Source organism: Sardina pilchardus, chromosome 23, assembly GCF_963854185.1.
Source record: "Sardina pilchardus chromosome 23, fSarPil1.1, whole genome shotgun sequence".
In the NCBI taxonomy this organism is placed as follows: domain Eukaryota; kingdom Metazoa; phylum Chordata; class Actinopteri; order Clupeiformes; family Clupeidae; genus Sardina; species Sardina pilchardus.
The window spans coordinates 6766232-6782580 of NC_085016.1; the positions used below are offsets into that span (position 1 = coordinate 6766232).

The 16349-nt window shown below is 42.2% G+C and overlaps 3 protein-coding genes across 5 annotated transcripts in view; 2 read left to right on the plus strand and 1 right to left on the minus strand.

Moving 5' to 3' along the window:
• LOC134070894 (activin receptor type-2A) overlaps positions 1–1082 on the plus strand; it is a 77836-nt gene extending 76754 nt beyond the window's left edge. The window contains exon 11 of the mRNA XM_062527399.1: positions 1–1082. This exon is cut by the window's left edge and continues 3215 nt beyond it. The gene's annotated coding sequence lies outside the window, so the exon portion shown is untranslated.
• A 610-nt stretch (positions 1083–1692) lies between these two features.
• Positions 1693–11110, minus strand: orc4 (origin recognition complex, subunit 4). The gene is made up of 14 exons (XM_062528294.1): positions 10910–11110; positions 10521–10596; positions 10337–10413; positions 9478–9568; positions 7954–8029; positions 7469–7554; positions 7021–7069; positions 6695–6846; positions 5977–6150; positions 5675–5761; positions 4453–4561; positions 3499–3594; positions 3311–3378; positions 1693–2126 (listed from the first exon to the last, which is right to left on the minus strand). Exons 2-14 carry the CDS (start codon positions 10575–10577, stop codon positions 1944–1946), a joined length of 1305 nt encoding a protein of 434 aa, XP_062384278.1. The 5' UTR covers positions 10578–10596; positions 10910–11110; the 3' UTR covers positions 1693–1943.
• Positions 11111–12196: 1086 nt separating this feature from the next.
• The window catches only part of LOC134071065 (methyl-CpG-binding domain protein 5-like), a 30906-nt gene continuing 26753 nt past the window's right edge, over positions 12197–16349 (plus strand). For all 3 annotated transcript variants that reach the window (XM_062527639.1, XM_062527641.1, XM_062527640.1), the window contains exon 1: positions 12197–12576. The gene's annotated coding sequence lies outside the window, so the exon portion shown is untranslated. The remainder of the gene's footprint in view (positions 12577–16349) is intronic.

Sequence of the window (16349 nt, forward strand, 5' to 3'; positions counted from 1 at the left end):
GAGGTCCATCCTCCTTCCTACAGTCTCTACTGTACAGTAACCCCCACTGCCCCCCCCCCCCCCCCCCCCCCTCCCCTGTCCGAGGCCAAGCTCACTAGAGGAGATACAGGCCTCCTTTTGTAAGAAATGCCCCCCTTCCTCCCTTTTGGTGTAAGCCAAGAAATATACATATATATATTAATAATAATACGGATGATAACCCAACTGGATTGGCTGCATATTATAGAAAATGCACATTTATGTAAATATGAATGTTGTTTTTAGATTGTGAATATAGCATGAGGTTGTTTCTATTATTTTCAAAGATATCACAAAGAAAAACAGTCCTTTATTAAAAAAAAAGAAAAAAAAAGATTATTATTCCATAAGATTTTACTGTTGTTTATTTTCTATATCTATTTTTAATTGTTTTAATTTATGTCAGTGCCCCAGACCCCCACCCCTCTCGAAAGTCACTTGTTCTTAAGATGAGGCTTTCTTCCTCTCAATTTAGTTTTTTTCTGCTCAAACAAGGATCAGATGTAACCTTACCAATGGCGCCGTGTTTATATATATAAAAAAGAAAATCAAGTCAAGTCAAGTCATAATTTACCTCAGACATCCCAGCTGACATTAAAATAATCGATGCCACCGATCAGCCTCGGTACAGTGTTCCAGCAGCGTGTTGGTGTGCCAGTCGGCATCTGACCTGCAGCAGTGTTGGTTTCTTTCTCTCCTTTTCCTCCTTTCTACAAACGCATTACCTCTGAAACGCGACTGGCTAGCTCTGCTCATCTCGCCTGCTTGGGGCGGGTTTTCACATGGAGTTTATGTCGCTAGAACCCTCAGTCTGCTCTTGGTCAGTCGGGGCCAGTCTGCAGCACCGACCGGAAAGGATCGGATCGACCCAACGTCTTTTCAAACGGACTCGCCATTTTTAATTGCTTTGCAAAAAAAAAAGAAAAAAGAAAAGAAAGAAAAGGAAATTAAATAAAAAGTATTTCACCAACTGTTTCAGAAGGCCTGGTTGGAAGTGATTGTTAAATGTTGTACAGAAAAATGTATGCTATTCCTTTAAAAATAAAGTATAGTGACTGCTCTGAGATTCGACTCTTCTGTTTTCAGTGGCTTTGAAATACTTTCACATCATTTCACCTCCAGTAGCACAGTCATCATTAGAGAGGGTTCCCATCCCTTTCGTAAACGTCAAATTCAAGGACTTTTGAAGTCCTTTCCTGGCTCGTTCCTCACAAATTCAAGGACCTAAGTTTCAGACATGAATCAAGGTTAATTACTCTCAGAACACTGACAGTTTTTATGAGAACTATCAGGCTTTAAAGGGTCACAGTCAACAATTCCTGGCTTACACCGATGTGCCCTTGAGCAAGGCACTTAACCCCAAGTTTCTCTGGGGAGAATGGCCTTTGTAATAATTTACATATGTAAGGTCGCTTTGAATAAAAGCATCTGCTAAATTAATAAATGTAATGTAAATGAAAGTGTGAACACTTCTCAATTGTGAGGAGTTACAGTGATGGCAGAATATACTGTAACATCTCTTGCCTATTCAATAAATATACATTCAAGCACTTTCTCAAGACCCGTGAGGACCTACATTTTTACTCTCAAAGTCCTTTTTTCTCAGCGATCTGTTCTGTTAAGTAAGTGGACTATAAATCATAAATGTACAAGAGTTGTCTTTGTTTAATTCAACAATCAAGTTTTTATTTTTACGTTTTTTGTCATGAAAAAGTGTGAGGACATACAAAAAATATTCTGCTTTTTTTATGCAACACAACCTAAAGTCCATGGCTGTGTGTGTGTGTGTTTTGGTCCATAAGTGGTCATCCTTCAGTGATCCACTGTAACATTTCCCACATACAGATGCTCTATCTGCAAAGAGAACCTCCCAAGTCAACATGACTGAGAAAGGCACTCGCCATAACAAATACAGTCCACAAGTGTCAGGCGAACGCGGAGGTGGCCCACTGCCGAACATCTGTGGGGCATTGTGGGTAGCGCTGTACGGCCTCCAGCACCTGGGTGTGGTCCAGCATGAGCTTCATCAGCTGGTAGTCCTTCTGGATCTTGGCGCTGGACGCCTCCACGGGCCGAATCAGCTCCAGCTGCTGGAGGTGCTCAAAGGCCTGCACACACACACACACACACACAAACAGGCCACAAAGCTGTTGTGTTTTTAATCCTTGCCATGTATTATTAAAGGCGTTATTTTTTCCTTAACTGAGTGCCTTTGACCGACTTTCTCTTTAAAAACTTTTGCCCGGCACCAAAAGAGCACCAGTTTGGAACAGACTACAGATATTTATTTACTACTCCTAGTAGCGTTCTTAGTACTTTGTCTTTTTCAGGCCACAAAGCTGATGGCTTCTCTATTCACTACTGAATACATCACACACATGTTTGGTATTTCTGAAATACTGTCAGCATGGAAATGCATGCCAGCAACAGTGACACATCCACTTTTGCAGCAGGTCAATTTCTATCAATAGAGCATGCAATGTACATGCACATCCACTGGATGGCGGTCAAGCGCTACATCAAAACATCCAAAGTCATTTTAACAGAAAAAGAATAAAGCCAGTCTACATATAACGTACACACGTGTAATTAACTGTAATTAACGTGTAGTAACACTACAATGTGACCCCTTTTAATGTACTGTTTTATGAGCAACTACGTTTTTATCTTCAAATTAATCTTGATGGTATAGTGGTCATGGCCCGGTCAGGCTGTGCACTAAGCAGTTTTGTTGTTTGAGTTAGAACACAATGCAAATGAAATAAAACCCATCATTTACAAACAGATCAGGAAATTAGCCAGCTAGCTTTAGGGCTGTGCAATTACTTGAAACTTAAATTCATTTCAAATACAGCCAGCGATTATGAAAACAACATTAATCAAGATACAACTTAATTCTATATTGCCACAATGTTCTCATTTTCTATTGAGATATAAATGTAGGGCAATCCTTTGTTTTGCAGTGGCAACTGATTTATATTTAATATTGTTTGTTTCGTTTACATTTCTTTTTTAATTCGTCTTTCGGGGGTGCTAGTTGTTAAACAATTGTGAGCATGATTTTTGCCAGTTAGCACGATTTTTGCCAGTTAGCACGATTTTAGCCCCGGTTAACACGTTAAGCTGTTAGCAGTGCCAGCTGGCCAGTCAGTGGGGTTTGCAAAGTTTTTAGGTAGATAGGTAGGTAAAGATGTACTCCATGTTGTCGTTTGTTGTTTTGAAACAACACCTACCTAACGCTGTAAAAAAAGTCCAATTTAAATGGGGTGAGGTCTTCAAAGTTTTAGCTTACCTTAATGACAACTGGCTTCTCGAAATTATGGATGGAATGTGATTTCCTGCTGATGAACTTCTTGAATTCTGGAGAAAGGGGAGAAATGTGATGTTTTTTTTTTAAGTATTATTTTTTTGAGGGGGTGTACTTTTCAATTTAATTAATTCTGATACATGCTTTTCATGTCCAAGGCTTTCCAGTCTCACCATTGTATACCATCTGGAAGTTGAAAGGCTCTCCCTCATAGATGTCATTCAGGTGCTTCATAGCAATGATGAGACACAACTCCAGAATAGACACACCTGTTCAAACACACACACACACACACACAGTACCGGTATTAACAACAGCTAGATGTACTACAGAGCAGTATGAAATATGACCACCGCCAAGTCCTGCACATTCTCTCCAAAGAAATGAGTATCGCTTGTCAATTTGTCCTCCTACTCTGTTTGTGTATACTGTATGTGTGCTTCTGTGTGTGTGTGTGCTGAGTGCTTCTGTGTGTGTGTGTGTGTGTGTGTGTGTGTGTGTGTGTGTGTGTGTGTGTGTGTGTGTGTGTGTGTGTGTGTGTCTGTGCGGATATGGGATGGGTTGACATGGCCCTTGAGACCAATACTGTATATACGAAAAACAAAGTTGGTCATCTTAGGCCCTACGGTTCTCGAGATACGGTATTCACAGAAAGCTGTTTACAGCCCATCCTCCTTTCAGGGGTCCTTGTTCGGCGAGTGGGCGACGGATCAAAACGAAAACAACGGTTCCGTTTCATCCTTGTGGGGCTACATGCCCACCAAGGCCTCTCAGTGTCCCGGGAATCGTTGACACAAAACAAAATTACTCTGACTAAACCTATGACCACCGCTTAGCGTGCACAGCGGTCATAAATAAGTAATATCTGATAGCTTCAAAGAAATAAACAATAAAAACAGTTCAGTAATGGGCAGAGGCACTCGAGTAACTAGACATCCGAGATCAGTCTCGGTGTGTCCCACTACATCTCCTAAGAGATTCTCCTCAGACACGCCACATTTCAACATCTTTAAACGTTCTAAACGGGGCCTTAAGTTCCTTCTTCGGCCGTATTTTACTTGTTGTGTTCCGTTGTGCTCCGTACGGCATGTTCCGTAGCGGTGCATAGTGATTGCGGTGGCGCTCACCGTGGAGAATGTTTGCCTTGGAGTCCACGCTGCTCCAGCGGCCGGCTTCCAGCAGGTCCACCGGCCTGATGACGGGGTTGGACACAGTTACGCGGCCCAACGCCAGGAGCTGTGAGGCCACACACACACACGCGCAAATTAACCCCCAGTGCGATCAGACAAAGGTCAAAGGTCAAAGCAAATCTGCAACACTTTCCACCCTATTCCTTAAACCGGAAATAGATACGTGAATAAACATAATTTGATGAGGGAAGGTGTAGACTAGACACTCAGCACATTGTACAGTACATAAGACACACACAACACCTACTTTAGGATGGGATGCTCAAAAGAACTCTATGAAAGTGTAACTTACTGAAACCAAGTATTTGCATATGCACAACACACACACACACACACACACACACACACACACACACACACACACACACACACACACACACACACACACACACACACACACACACACACACACACACACACACACACAGACACAGACACAGACACAGACACAGACACAGACACAGACACAGACACACACACACACACACACACACACACACACACACACAGACACACACACACACACACACACACACACACACACACACACACACACACACACACACAAAAGTGTCTAATAACTAAAGTTATTAAAGTTCTGCTTTACCAGATTGGATGGCGGGGTGACTATTAACTCTGAATAACGGAGCACCAATGAAGTAGATCTGGCAAAAACAAGTTTAATCACCGTTCCATATCGATGCTTATGAATGGTAACTATAACAACCATCGTAAAATGACAGATAAACCTGGAAGGAGGCTTCACAACAGGTTGTGCACAACATTTACAACTAAACATTGCCACCTGAGAAAGCCAGGTTCAGAGCCAGAAACCATGTGAGCCCCTATGGCTTTGGATTAAACAAGAGTCTGACAAATCCCACGTACATTACCGTACTCTTTCTATAGATCTTAGAGAAAGCAAAAAATACAATTGTGGTCCAATTCTAGAAAGCACACATGCATACACACACACACACACACACACACACACACACACACACACACACACACACACACACACACACACACACACACACACACACACACACACACACACACACACACACACACACACACACACACACACACACACACACACACACACACACACACACACAAGTGTCTAATAACTAAAGTTATTAAAGTTCTGCTTTACCAGCAGTAAATGCAGGGAACGGAAGTCCTTGCTGCTGTTGAAATGTTTGCGTAAAACGTCCTCGACTGATTTGTCCTCACACAGTTTCTAGATGGAAAGAAACAAATCATTTATACAATTTTTTTGGTCATTTGTTGGTCAAACTGGCAACCAGATTAACCAGTCAAACTGGTTACAGTCCTACAAGAAATTATTCAAACAGATTTCGACAAAAATCTCCTTACATCTGAAGAGAATTGTAAAAATCCAATCCTTTCTAAAAGCTGTCAAACCTTCATCCCTGCTCTGCCGCATGGCCTCACCTTAACACTGGCGTTCCACTCGTCGGAGAACTTGCTGTCGGGGAAGTCCGAGGGGAGGTGGAGCTGGGAACACACCATCTCCAGGTACTGGCTGAAGCCCGTGGAGCTGAGCAGGTGGATCTGGCGATGGGAGAAACGCGACTTGACCCGCTTCTCAAGCAGCTCCAACACATCCTGACCACACAGAGAGAGACAGCACCACAACCACAGTTAACATATACTGTACACACAGATAACACACAGAGAGAGAGAGAGAACCCCAGAGTAAATGAGAAAAAAGAGAGAGAGGGATGGAGAGAACCCCAGAGTAAGAGTGAGAAGGTGAGTGAGAGAGAAAGGGAGAGAGAGAGAACCCCAGAGTAAATGAGAAAAAAGAGAGAGAGGGATGGAGAGAACCCCAGAGTAAGAGTGAGAAGGTGAGTGAGAGAGAAAGGGAGAGAGAGAGAACCCCAGACTAAATGAGAAAAAAGAGAGAGAGGGATAGAGAGAACCCCAGAGTAAGAGTGAGAAGGTGAGTGAGAGAGGGAGAGAGAGAGAGAGACAGAGACAGAGAAAAAAAAAGACGTTTGAAGAGATATTTGAATAAATGGTCATACTACTATAATATAATAAACTACATAATATATAATTGACCATTTTTCACTGTTAAATGTTGCATCTGTACCGCCCCATCTAATAATACTGGGAGTGGGAAAGGGTTGTAGTAGGGGAGACACACCAGTCGACAGGTGAGGCCCACCACAGCGATAGGGGCCTGGGCCGACTGCGAAACATCCAGCAGGTTGTACAGAAGCGTCTGGTTCTTGTGGTGGGCAAAAAGATCAAACTCATCCAGCACGAAAATCACTGGACGACTGCTGCTCCGGTCACCTAAAAAGAAAATGGGGTCAGTGCATGGTGACTTAACCACACAGGCACATAAACAAACACAAACACACACACACTTACAAATTACAAAAATTAAGCATTGAGATGTTGTGGAAACAAACCACAACAGGTGTATTTATGCCTAAGGAGGACTGAATTTATGTCATAAAGTTTCACCTTTCTTTAGCGCTTCCAGAAGGAACCCAAGGTTCTCAGCAAAACTGCCCTGAAATATTAAAAGATAAGCATGTCATCAGTAACACTCCACTGTACAACAAAGTAGCCTCTTTGTAGACTAAAGAACACACAAAGGAAAAAACTGCATTGTTCAGCAAAAACAGAAATTGCATTTCACAGTTGAAAACAAACGTGTTTAGAGAGACTTATGTGCCCAAAGCCACACTGTCTCTCTCACCCTAGATGGGCATTATCTGACAGCATCGCAAAACAACTACCATTGCTAAGTGGTTTATAGACCTTCATTTCCAACACCTTGGTTGCTCAAGGACACTTTCTGGAACAATAGTTCACTCCACTCATAGATGCTCATTATGCCCTTTGGTCAGAAAAGCTCACCCCCATTAGATTTCTCTTCACAGGAGGACGACTTGTGGAAATCACTTACAAAGACTTTGTCCCCAACAACGTTCTCCAAGTTGAGCTGTCTTGTGATCTCTTTAAGAGCAATCCTGTCATCGGTCTGCAGCAACCCTGTAGACACATTGAAGTGTTATAGTCCATGAAGCAAACACCATCAACGTATAATGTATCACATAATGTGCATATAGTAATTTCCCATGTATTAGCCGATTTGTGTATAAACCGCAGGGCAGTGTTTTATGAAATAATACCATGTATTACCCGGGTACTAACAGCAGTGCCCAATAACCCAATGAATCAGAATCCGATTAGTGCTTTAATCAGAAAGAAGAATGAAGAGAAGAAATGCATTTCCAATTTTAGCTCTGAATTAACTGCACCGCAAAATACATTTGTAAAATCAATGTATAAACCTCAGCTAATAGGCAGGAAATTACAGTGTACATTATGCATTTTTTCATTCTATTATAACACTCACACAACAACACAAATAAGATGCAAGTTACACACCATTCAAATTAACCAACATGATGTTACTCTTAACATCTTTCTCCTGTAGTAGTTCCTTCAGGACGTAGTTCAGTAACTGCGGAGACAAAACGAGACACAGACACATCAGACACACAAACATATGCTGCAACCATCTTCCCAATACAGAGAGTATCCTTAAAGTCTTTATTAAATAAAAAACACACATCAGCAAGACTTGGAAATAACAAAAAGGATTGGACTGGATTTGACAACATAAACAGAAGTCATTTCAAAGGTAAATGACCATGGGAGAAAGAGGAATAGACTAATTGCACGAAAGGCTCTTCCTGCATGCTTATTTATTTATTTCTGGTGGAGCGTTAACTGTGTTATAACAGAATTTTCTATTATATTCAGCTCCTTATATCTTCACTCTGACACGGATATCTTGCTTGTCCAATAATAACAATTTTATCACACACATAAATCCTTCTTTATCGTAATGTGCTGATTACCTCGTGCAACACCCAACCAGGTCTGTCTAGACACTAATTGCATTAACAATAACGGAAGGTTCAAACAGAACTGGCTCCACCGGAAACTAACAAGCACACCAAGAGCCTTTTGTGCACATAGCCTATTACAGTAGTTAGGCTATGTGCATGTTGATCCCTATGCCACTGTCTACAGAGCACATCATCTGCATCTCCACTGCAGTCCCTGTTATTACCTCCACCAAGGAGGCTATGTTTTTGTCTGTCTGCCTGTCTGCCTGTCTGCCTGTCTGCCTGTCTGCCTGTCTGCCTGTCTGCCTGTCTGCCTGTCTGCCTGTCTGTCTGCCCGTCCGTCCGTCCGTCCGTCCGTCCGTCCGTCCGTCCGTCCGTCCGTCCGCAAGATAACTCAAAAAGTTATGGACGGATTTCGATGAAAATTTCAGGGAAGGTCTGAAATGACCCAAGGAAGAAAGAGAAAGAGTAATCCGTATCACCGTCTAGATCTAGGAGGCGGTTATGTTTTCGCTTGGCAGAGGTCAGCGCTCTCTGAGTGCTTTTCTAGTTAGTGTTTGAGATTTTGTCTTAAACGTCAGAACTCAGAAGTGATATGGATATTAATTTGATTCGATGGGATCAAGACCAGAAAAGAAAAGGGAAAAAAAAACCACCACAACATATTTCCATCTAGCTACACTACGCATAGTGGGAGTCACACAGCACACACAATAAGCCAGCTCTCCGGTTTCTGAACAGGGCGGTATGGGTCTGTTACTGTTATTTCAGAACACTTCCAGGATTGTCCCACTGAGCTTTCCCAACACACAGCCAGGGGACATTGGATCAAGCATCCAACAGTTGGCAGACGACAGAGGGCAAGACTACAGTACATGACAAGAGCTACTCTAAAGGCTTCTTGTGTGTGTGTGTGTGTGTGTGTGTGTGTGTGTGTGTGTGTGTGTGTGTGTGAGAGAGAGACTTCTACAGTAGCCATGAGGCCGAGTGCAACCTGGGTGGGGTGAGAGTGAAGGCGAGGGCACACAAACACGAAAACAGAGCGCCTCATTCATACCATTGTCTTGCCCGATCCCCTGGGTCCCACGATGAGTACCGAGTTACTCTCCCCGTGAACAGCCGTTCTCCTCAGCAGCTCCAGCAAGTGCCTGAAAGAAGTGGCAGCAGAAGACCACAAGTTCTGTAACTCTAGCTCTTCATGCCTGAGACCCCCCCCCACACACACACACACACACACACACACACACGCACACCACACACACAGAGCTCAATGACAAGGACAGGTGGTTGAGTTTGGAGAGGTGTGTGTGTGTGTGTGTGTGTGTGTGTGTAGGTGGGGGTTGGGCTGAGGTAGGCAGTGGGCACTGGGCACACAGCACAAGGACCCAGACTACCATGGAGGGAAGGTCAGGGTACGCCTGTAAAGTGGTGTTACTGTTCAACTATGAACTATCAACTATGAATGTTTCTGAGTTCAAAAGCATGTTTTTTCTTCCCCCTTCAGGGATAAGCTGTCCTAATATAACTTGTCTGTTCTGAATTGAATCCTGCTAATAGATTAACACCCATCATCTTAACTGTAAAAACGGAAGAATAAAAGGTAGTGTAAAAGTCTGAGATAAACATAACCATAAACAGAACACTATATACTGAGATCTGAGAAAACTCGTCACATAGTGACATTTCACCAACTTAGTATTTTGATAACATCCTAGCAACATCCAGAATGTTGCTAAGGGACAGTATATCTAGGGTGTTACTAGGATGCTACCAGAATCTTAAATGGGTGAAATTGCTCCAGAGAGGGTTGAAAGAAACAGTGCAGTAATAAAGGATTTTTGATTACACCATGTGATGTGCTTTCCTCCAGATCCATATATTGGCAGCAGCAGTAGCTGGGTTCTCACGACACTTACTTGTGCTGAGATTCAAGACCCACGGGTGGGGTAGAGATCTCCTGGTGGCAAAATCTCTGCCTCAAAACCTTTTGTGCCTACAGATAGACATAAGCATGCACATCATCACCTAAAATCTTTAAAGGAAGAATTCATCTATGCATTCACTAACATCCAGACTAATTCGATGCATCATAATACAAACCTGTGAGACACATTGGCCAACTGTCATATGGCTCTCTCTCGATTTTCTTTTGCTCATTGCGCTGCTTGCTTGCTTCCTGGTCAGAATGGGGAGAAAACGGGATTAGCTACTGTTGTTGTCAAAACTCTAAGGTGCTAACACTGTCACACAGCGACAAGAAAGAGGCTATCAGTTAGTGCTAACTGCAGCTCGCCGATTTGTGCTGGATATCTAGATACATATTTACTGTGGTCGATGAGCATTAATCTTAATCGGAACTATAAACACATGTTCATCTTGTCTAACTTGCAGCCTCTGACGTTTAACAGAACCTTGATCTGAGAGGAGGCAAGAGCGTTACAAATGAAGCCATGCCTATTTTTGATCAGCTAGTTAGCAAGCATACTTACTGAAGTTTGCGTCTGAAACGTGGAAGAAATACAACACAGGGAAACGAATTGAAATGGGCAAAAACACTATTCAAACGTCCTCCTCGGGTTTCCGCGCCATTTGTGAACTTTCAACCTAAAATGTTGCCACAAGGAAGTTTTCGGAACCAGAACAGAGACTGTGTAAATTCAAGAATGGCTGTCTAGAGCATATCCGGGGTTGTCCGTGTGGCGTCAAAACGAGGCTGGTAAACCTGTTGTCTGCATAGTGTAAAGCTTTTTATATTTACACTACACTGCCAGCCCAGAATTACACTGCTCAATAATTGAGATTGGTTAGGCTTCTTAGTTGATGGGTATGAGCCATGTGTATGCACTGCAGAATATTTCTATCAGGGCTATATCTTAATGACATTGGCACATGGACATGGGCCCATATGCCTTAAACTGCATAAACCTGCTCGTCTTTCTCTTTAGAGTGTCATCCCCTGCCGAGGTTTAGTCTACTTAGGGAGGAATTATTTGTAGGTTTACTGTGATTATCGTATGTGGAATACTATAGCTGTTGAAATCCCCATACTCTTGCAGATAGTCTACCTTTGGGATGGCAGTAGTACCATTCATTCAACCTTTATTAGCCTAACCTTTGGGAGGGGATTCATTAGACCATATGAGTTTACTGTGGGTTTGTGGAGTGTCATCTGAGTACTTTTGCTGCTGAAAAGCCCATGAAGATGCCCATGCCTGTGGTCGTGGTCGACTAACTTTTGGTAGAAAATCTTAGCCCTATATGGATTTACTGTGAATTTGTGAAATGTCATCTGAGTAGCCTCTTTTATTGTATAAGGTGTTTATCTTATTAGTTCCCCTTTGTATGTTTATGGCTGCTGATATTGTGGAAATTCGTTATTACAGTATTAGGCTACTGTTAAAATTACTGTTAAATTACTATTTACTGTTAGTAGGCCTATTTGTTATTGCAATGTTTTGTTATTGCTGTAAGTCGCTTTGAGCAAAAGCATATGCCTGGAATCATAAGCATAACCATATGCCACTGTTGTAAAACGCATCAAAATTAATCAGTCTTATGCAAGAGATCATATGTCTTCTGTATGTCATTGGTCGTAAACACTGACCATAACAGGTCACAAATGTGCAGTCTACAAAAGTTCTTGAAACTTTATCATCTCTGATCTTTGTGTCCTGTCATCTCCAAATGCATGCTGGAACAACCCGTCTTCTCCTGGCTTTCGCAGCCGCGCAAGCGCAGTACAGAACTCCATCTTTCTATCCCAAGCTCAGAAAGAACCAGCAAAGGCAGTTGATGGGGAAGCTTTTTATTTTTATTTTTAAAGGGACAGAACCGATTTTTAACAAGCTTAAACGAACTGTTTCAACATAATTAGTCGTTTGGGAAGTTATTGGACACGGGAAAGATGAGGGTAAAGACTGTTAGGACATGAAAATAAGAGGAGGAATCCTAAAGCCTCTCCTTTCGCTGTCTCTTGCTCTCAGCAACACTACCCTTTGCTAACGTTAGCTACCCTCTCCCTGTGTTTCTGCCTTGGCCCTGGTTGGAGACATTTCAGTGGACAGGGCTCTCGGTTCAAATAAAGCTAGCGAGAAGACAAACTTAGTTGTTTTTCGGATCATGTTTTATCACCCCACACAACTAAGAAATCCTTAAGGTACGTATGCGATTTAATCATTTTTGTTTATTTTGAATTGTTTTGTTTTGTTTTTCACTCCTGTTGTTTTTTTTTCTCTTGCTCCCACTGCTGGGTCAGGCCACCAAGCTAGCTTGTTAGCCTCCGAACGTCAGCTAACAAGCTAGCTTGATAGCTAAGCTATCTGGAAGCTTTAATAACGTTATGCTAGCTTTAGTACTCCATTGCTGTTTGTTGTATGGTTGGACCTTAGTAGGTTGGTAGTAGCGGCGCTAACCTTTTATGATTTTCAATCTGCCTAGAGTTTGTGGTAATTGTCTCGAAATATATTGCGAAATGGTCACTGCTCCGTTGACTTTAAACTGTGCGCGTTATAGCAACAGTCATATTGGAAATGGGCTTAAAATATATTAGCTATCTGCCATACCCCACAAGCTGATGAGCTAGCTGACGATAGTTAGATTTATCGGCTACCTAGGTTGTTGGCTAGCTACGCTAACGTTACTGATCATTTCCCACGAGCTAAGTACTGTAGCTACTACGAAATTAGTCTGAGTTGACCATGTAGTTTGTCAATAATACTATCTAATGTCTGATCGTTGACTTGGCAAGGTTGCTAGTTTGTTCTGAAGTGCCCTGTATTATAATTTGGGACTTCACTGCGAGTCATGGAGGACGTTCAAAATTGTAATGTATTATCAAAGACGTTTTAATAAACGGTAGCCATGGTTGGTAGCTCCTTGCTAGCTGGCTGTCGATGATGGGTGAGAGACAGAGGCTAGCCTGCTTGCTAGCTACTATGCAAACGCAGTTAACTCTTCTAGTCTTTGCTCACAAAGCTTGTTAGCTGGTTGATTTAAACACCCGCTAGCACCAGCTCAAATGGGTTGTTTTTGATAGGCGGTTGTTGTTGTATTCTGGAGCAAGCATTGATCTTATTCCAGTTCAGTTACATCTCTGACATCGAAAATGGTATGTAATGCCAAATGGGAAGAATTAGAGTAGCTGTAACACATCGAACGTCTGTAGGTAGCGGTTCTGAAATCTGTCGATAATGGTGTGACATATGGCATGGAGGATTTGGCATTGGTGCACTTCAATGATAACTCGTGTCAAAAGAGAACTGTCATAAATATCATTGTTCTTTGTTGTTCCATCTCATTGGTTTTTACCTTGCTATTTGACAACCAATTGCCCCCACTATGATATGGGCCCATTAAAAGGTTAACGTTATATTCATACATAGAAAACCTTTAGTAGCCTTGACTTGTGACCTTCTTGACTCTAACTATTCTAGAAGCACATGTGGAAAACACTATTTTGATCATCTAACACAGGCCTGGGCTGTGTTAACACTAGTCACTGTTCTGAACACCCATGTGGATTAATGTGAGCCTGACATCCTTTGTACCTATTTTATTTCATTTCCATCTATTTTATTTCTCAATCCTTCTTGTGGCCCATGCCCCAGAGTGACAAATAAACCTCCTTGAATCCTTGTAGTAAGGTTCATGTCAAGTTAGAGACTTTCTAATCCTCGGTTAGCACCTTAGTTTAAGTAGAGAATGGGACCTACCTTTGTGACACCACATGGATTGTTTTATATGTGCCTGTAATGATATCTTTTGATAGAAATACCAAAAGCCCTCAATGGTACTTTTTAACCATATTCAGGAGACTTCAGATCAGATTAAGCGATTTACCAAGCGGTTGTCTCACCAACTTAGAATTGAACTTAGAAATCAACATTCTCCTCCAGTGGCCTTGTCAACTGTCCAAACTTAGTACATTTCTTTCATTCTCATCTTTGACATTTCTTCAATCCTTTCCTTTAGCACCAGCCACATTTGAGCCATCATCTCTTGTCTTGATTGGATAGGGCATGCTAGTTTTTTGTAGGCTAGGGCCAGGTCCAAGCGACTATGTGAAGCACTGCCAGTGTTGTTTTAAACTACGATCTTTGAGGCCTGTGGTGTTTTGATTGGATCATCATTGTTCTCTGTTCCTTGCAGATGAGGGTATTTTGCATTTATTCTTATTTGCTATTGCTATTCAGCCTTTTCCATTTTGTTTTGATTTTATTTTTATTTTTTTTTGAAAATTGTTATGTGTAATAAAGTGAGCTATAATGCTGAGGGCTCTGTAACTTCATTGTGCTAGTATTAAACGACAGTTCATCGTATTATTACCCGTGGAGAAGGGGAAATGAGGATACGAAGACAGGAGAGTCTTAAATGTAGAAAGCTGTGCGCTTTGAAGTTAATGTGGTACCCAAATCTGTCCCCACACACCTGGAGATCTGTGAAGCTGTCACACGTCTTACGTAATAGTCACTAAGAAGCACAGGTTCACAATTTAAGATGGGAATTAGCCCACCCTTCTTTGTCTGGGTGTGGAATGTGAAGACCAGTTTTTGCTAAAACGTTTTTGGTTTCTGTACTGGTCATCATCTATGTGCCCATCCCCTGAACATGCTTTGTAATTTAGGCTAGTTAAGCCTTTATGTAAGCCTAGGCCTTGTGGTTGGTCTGTGTTCTGTTGGACCTGTCCATATTCAATTCCTTTTATATAATGTGGAAAATGGCCTGTATGAAATCTGGCCTTGCAAGTAATGTGAACATGCTTAATCTGAGGACATGGCCTTCACCTGCCTTCAGCACTTTCCCTAACCACCCACCCAAAGACCGTTAGAGACAGACAGACACACACACACACACACACACACACACCTCCTCGTGCGCTCTGCAGTCAGCTGTAGTTGGCCCGGTGGTGACTCAGCGTGCCTGGCTGAGATGAGACGCTGACATGCATCTGCCCTCAGGCACAGAAGGCCTCACTCCCGACCCCGGACATCATCTCACCGAGACGTTGCACCTCAGGCCCACCTGATCACCTCACGACATGACACAACAGAAGCCCCCTCACCACCCCCACCCCCTGTCACTTTTGCCGTACCCAAGCCTTATGTTCATCCAAATGTGGTTTCTGTTACAGCCTTAGTAACCGGCATTTTGACGCTGACGTGAATATCTTTCATCTATTAAATCTGTTGATTATTTGATTAGTTGTTTTAAGCAACTGACATTACATAAAGACATAAATATACATAAGGAAATGTACATTTTCATTAGTATGATATATGTCCATGGTGGAATGAGAACTTTGTCAGTCAGACATGACACAAAAAATGCTGTCTACTAGTACTATCAACCATCTACATCCTCAGACAACTCTGAAGTTAGAAGTCAGAAGTCTTAGTTCAGCTCTGACTCTAAACTCCCGATAGGTTGAGAGGAGGTTAGAAATCTCTTCTTTTGATTAATGTCTGTAACACATTTGGGAAATTTTAGGACAGAAATGTCCTACCTCTGAGTTGTTTGGAACAACATTATTACTCATCACCATCCAGAAGTGGGTTGGCTGCAACACTGGAGACCAGCATTTGGTCCCAAACTCCCGGTGGTGAGTGTCTCTCAACTGCTAGATCAGAAAGACACGTCGACATTAGACAGGTCGAAGGCCCTAATCTAAATAGTGGGCAAAACGTCTTTTACATGAAGTAAAGCCATTGTGTGGCAGATGGGAGCATTGAGGTGAACCACCAATGTTTGTGCGTAGGATCTTACTTTTGGTATTACACTAGCAATAGGTTTTGCCTCAATATATAATAAGCTTTAGTGAAGCTTTAGACTTTGCTCTTTGCCCACCATTTAAATTAGCACCCAGAAACTAAATTGCAAAATCTGAAGCCAAATTGCTGATCACAACCTCGGCCTCTTCCCCCTGTGGTTCAA

Excerpts from the sequence above, each read along its gene's own strand:
- orc4 (XM_062528294.1), bottom strand. The coding sequence starts at position 10,577 with ATGAGCAAAAGAAAATCGAGAGAGAGCCATATGACAGTTGGCCAATGT. Across the intron at positions 8,030-9,477 it reads GGGGATCGGGCAAGACAATG|TTACTGAACTACGTCCTGAA; the intron begins GTATGAATGAGG and ends TTGTCTCCGCAG. Across the intron at positions 5,762-5,976 it reads AGTGGAACGCCAGTGTTAAG|AAACTGTGTGAGGACAAATC; the intron begins GTGAGGCCATGC and ends CTTTCCATCTAG.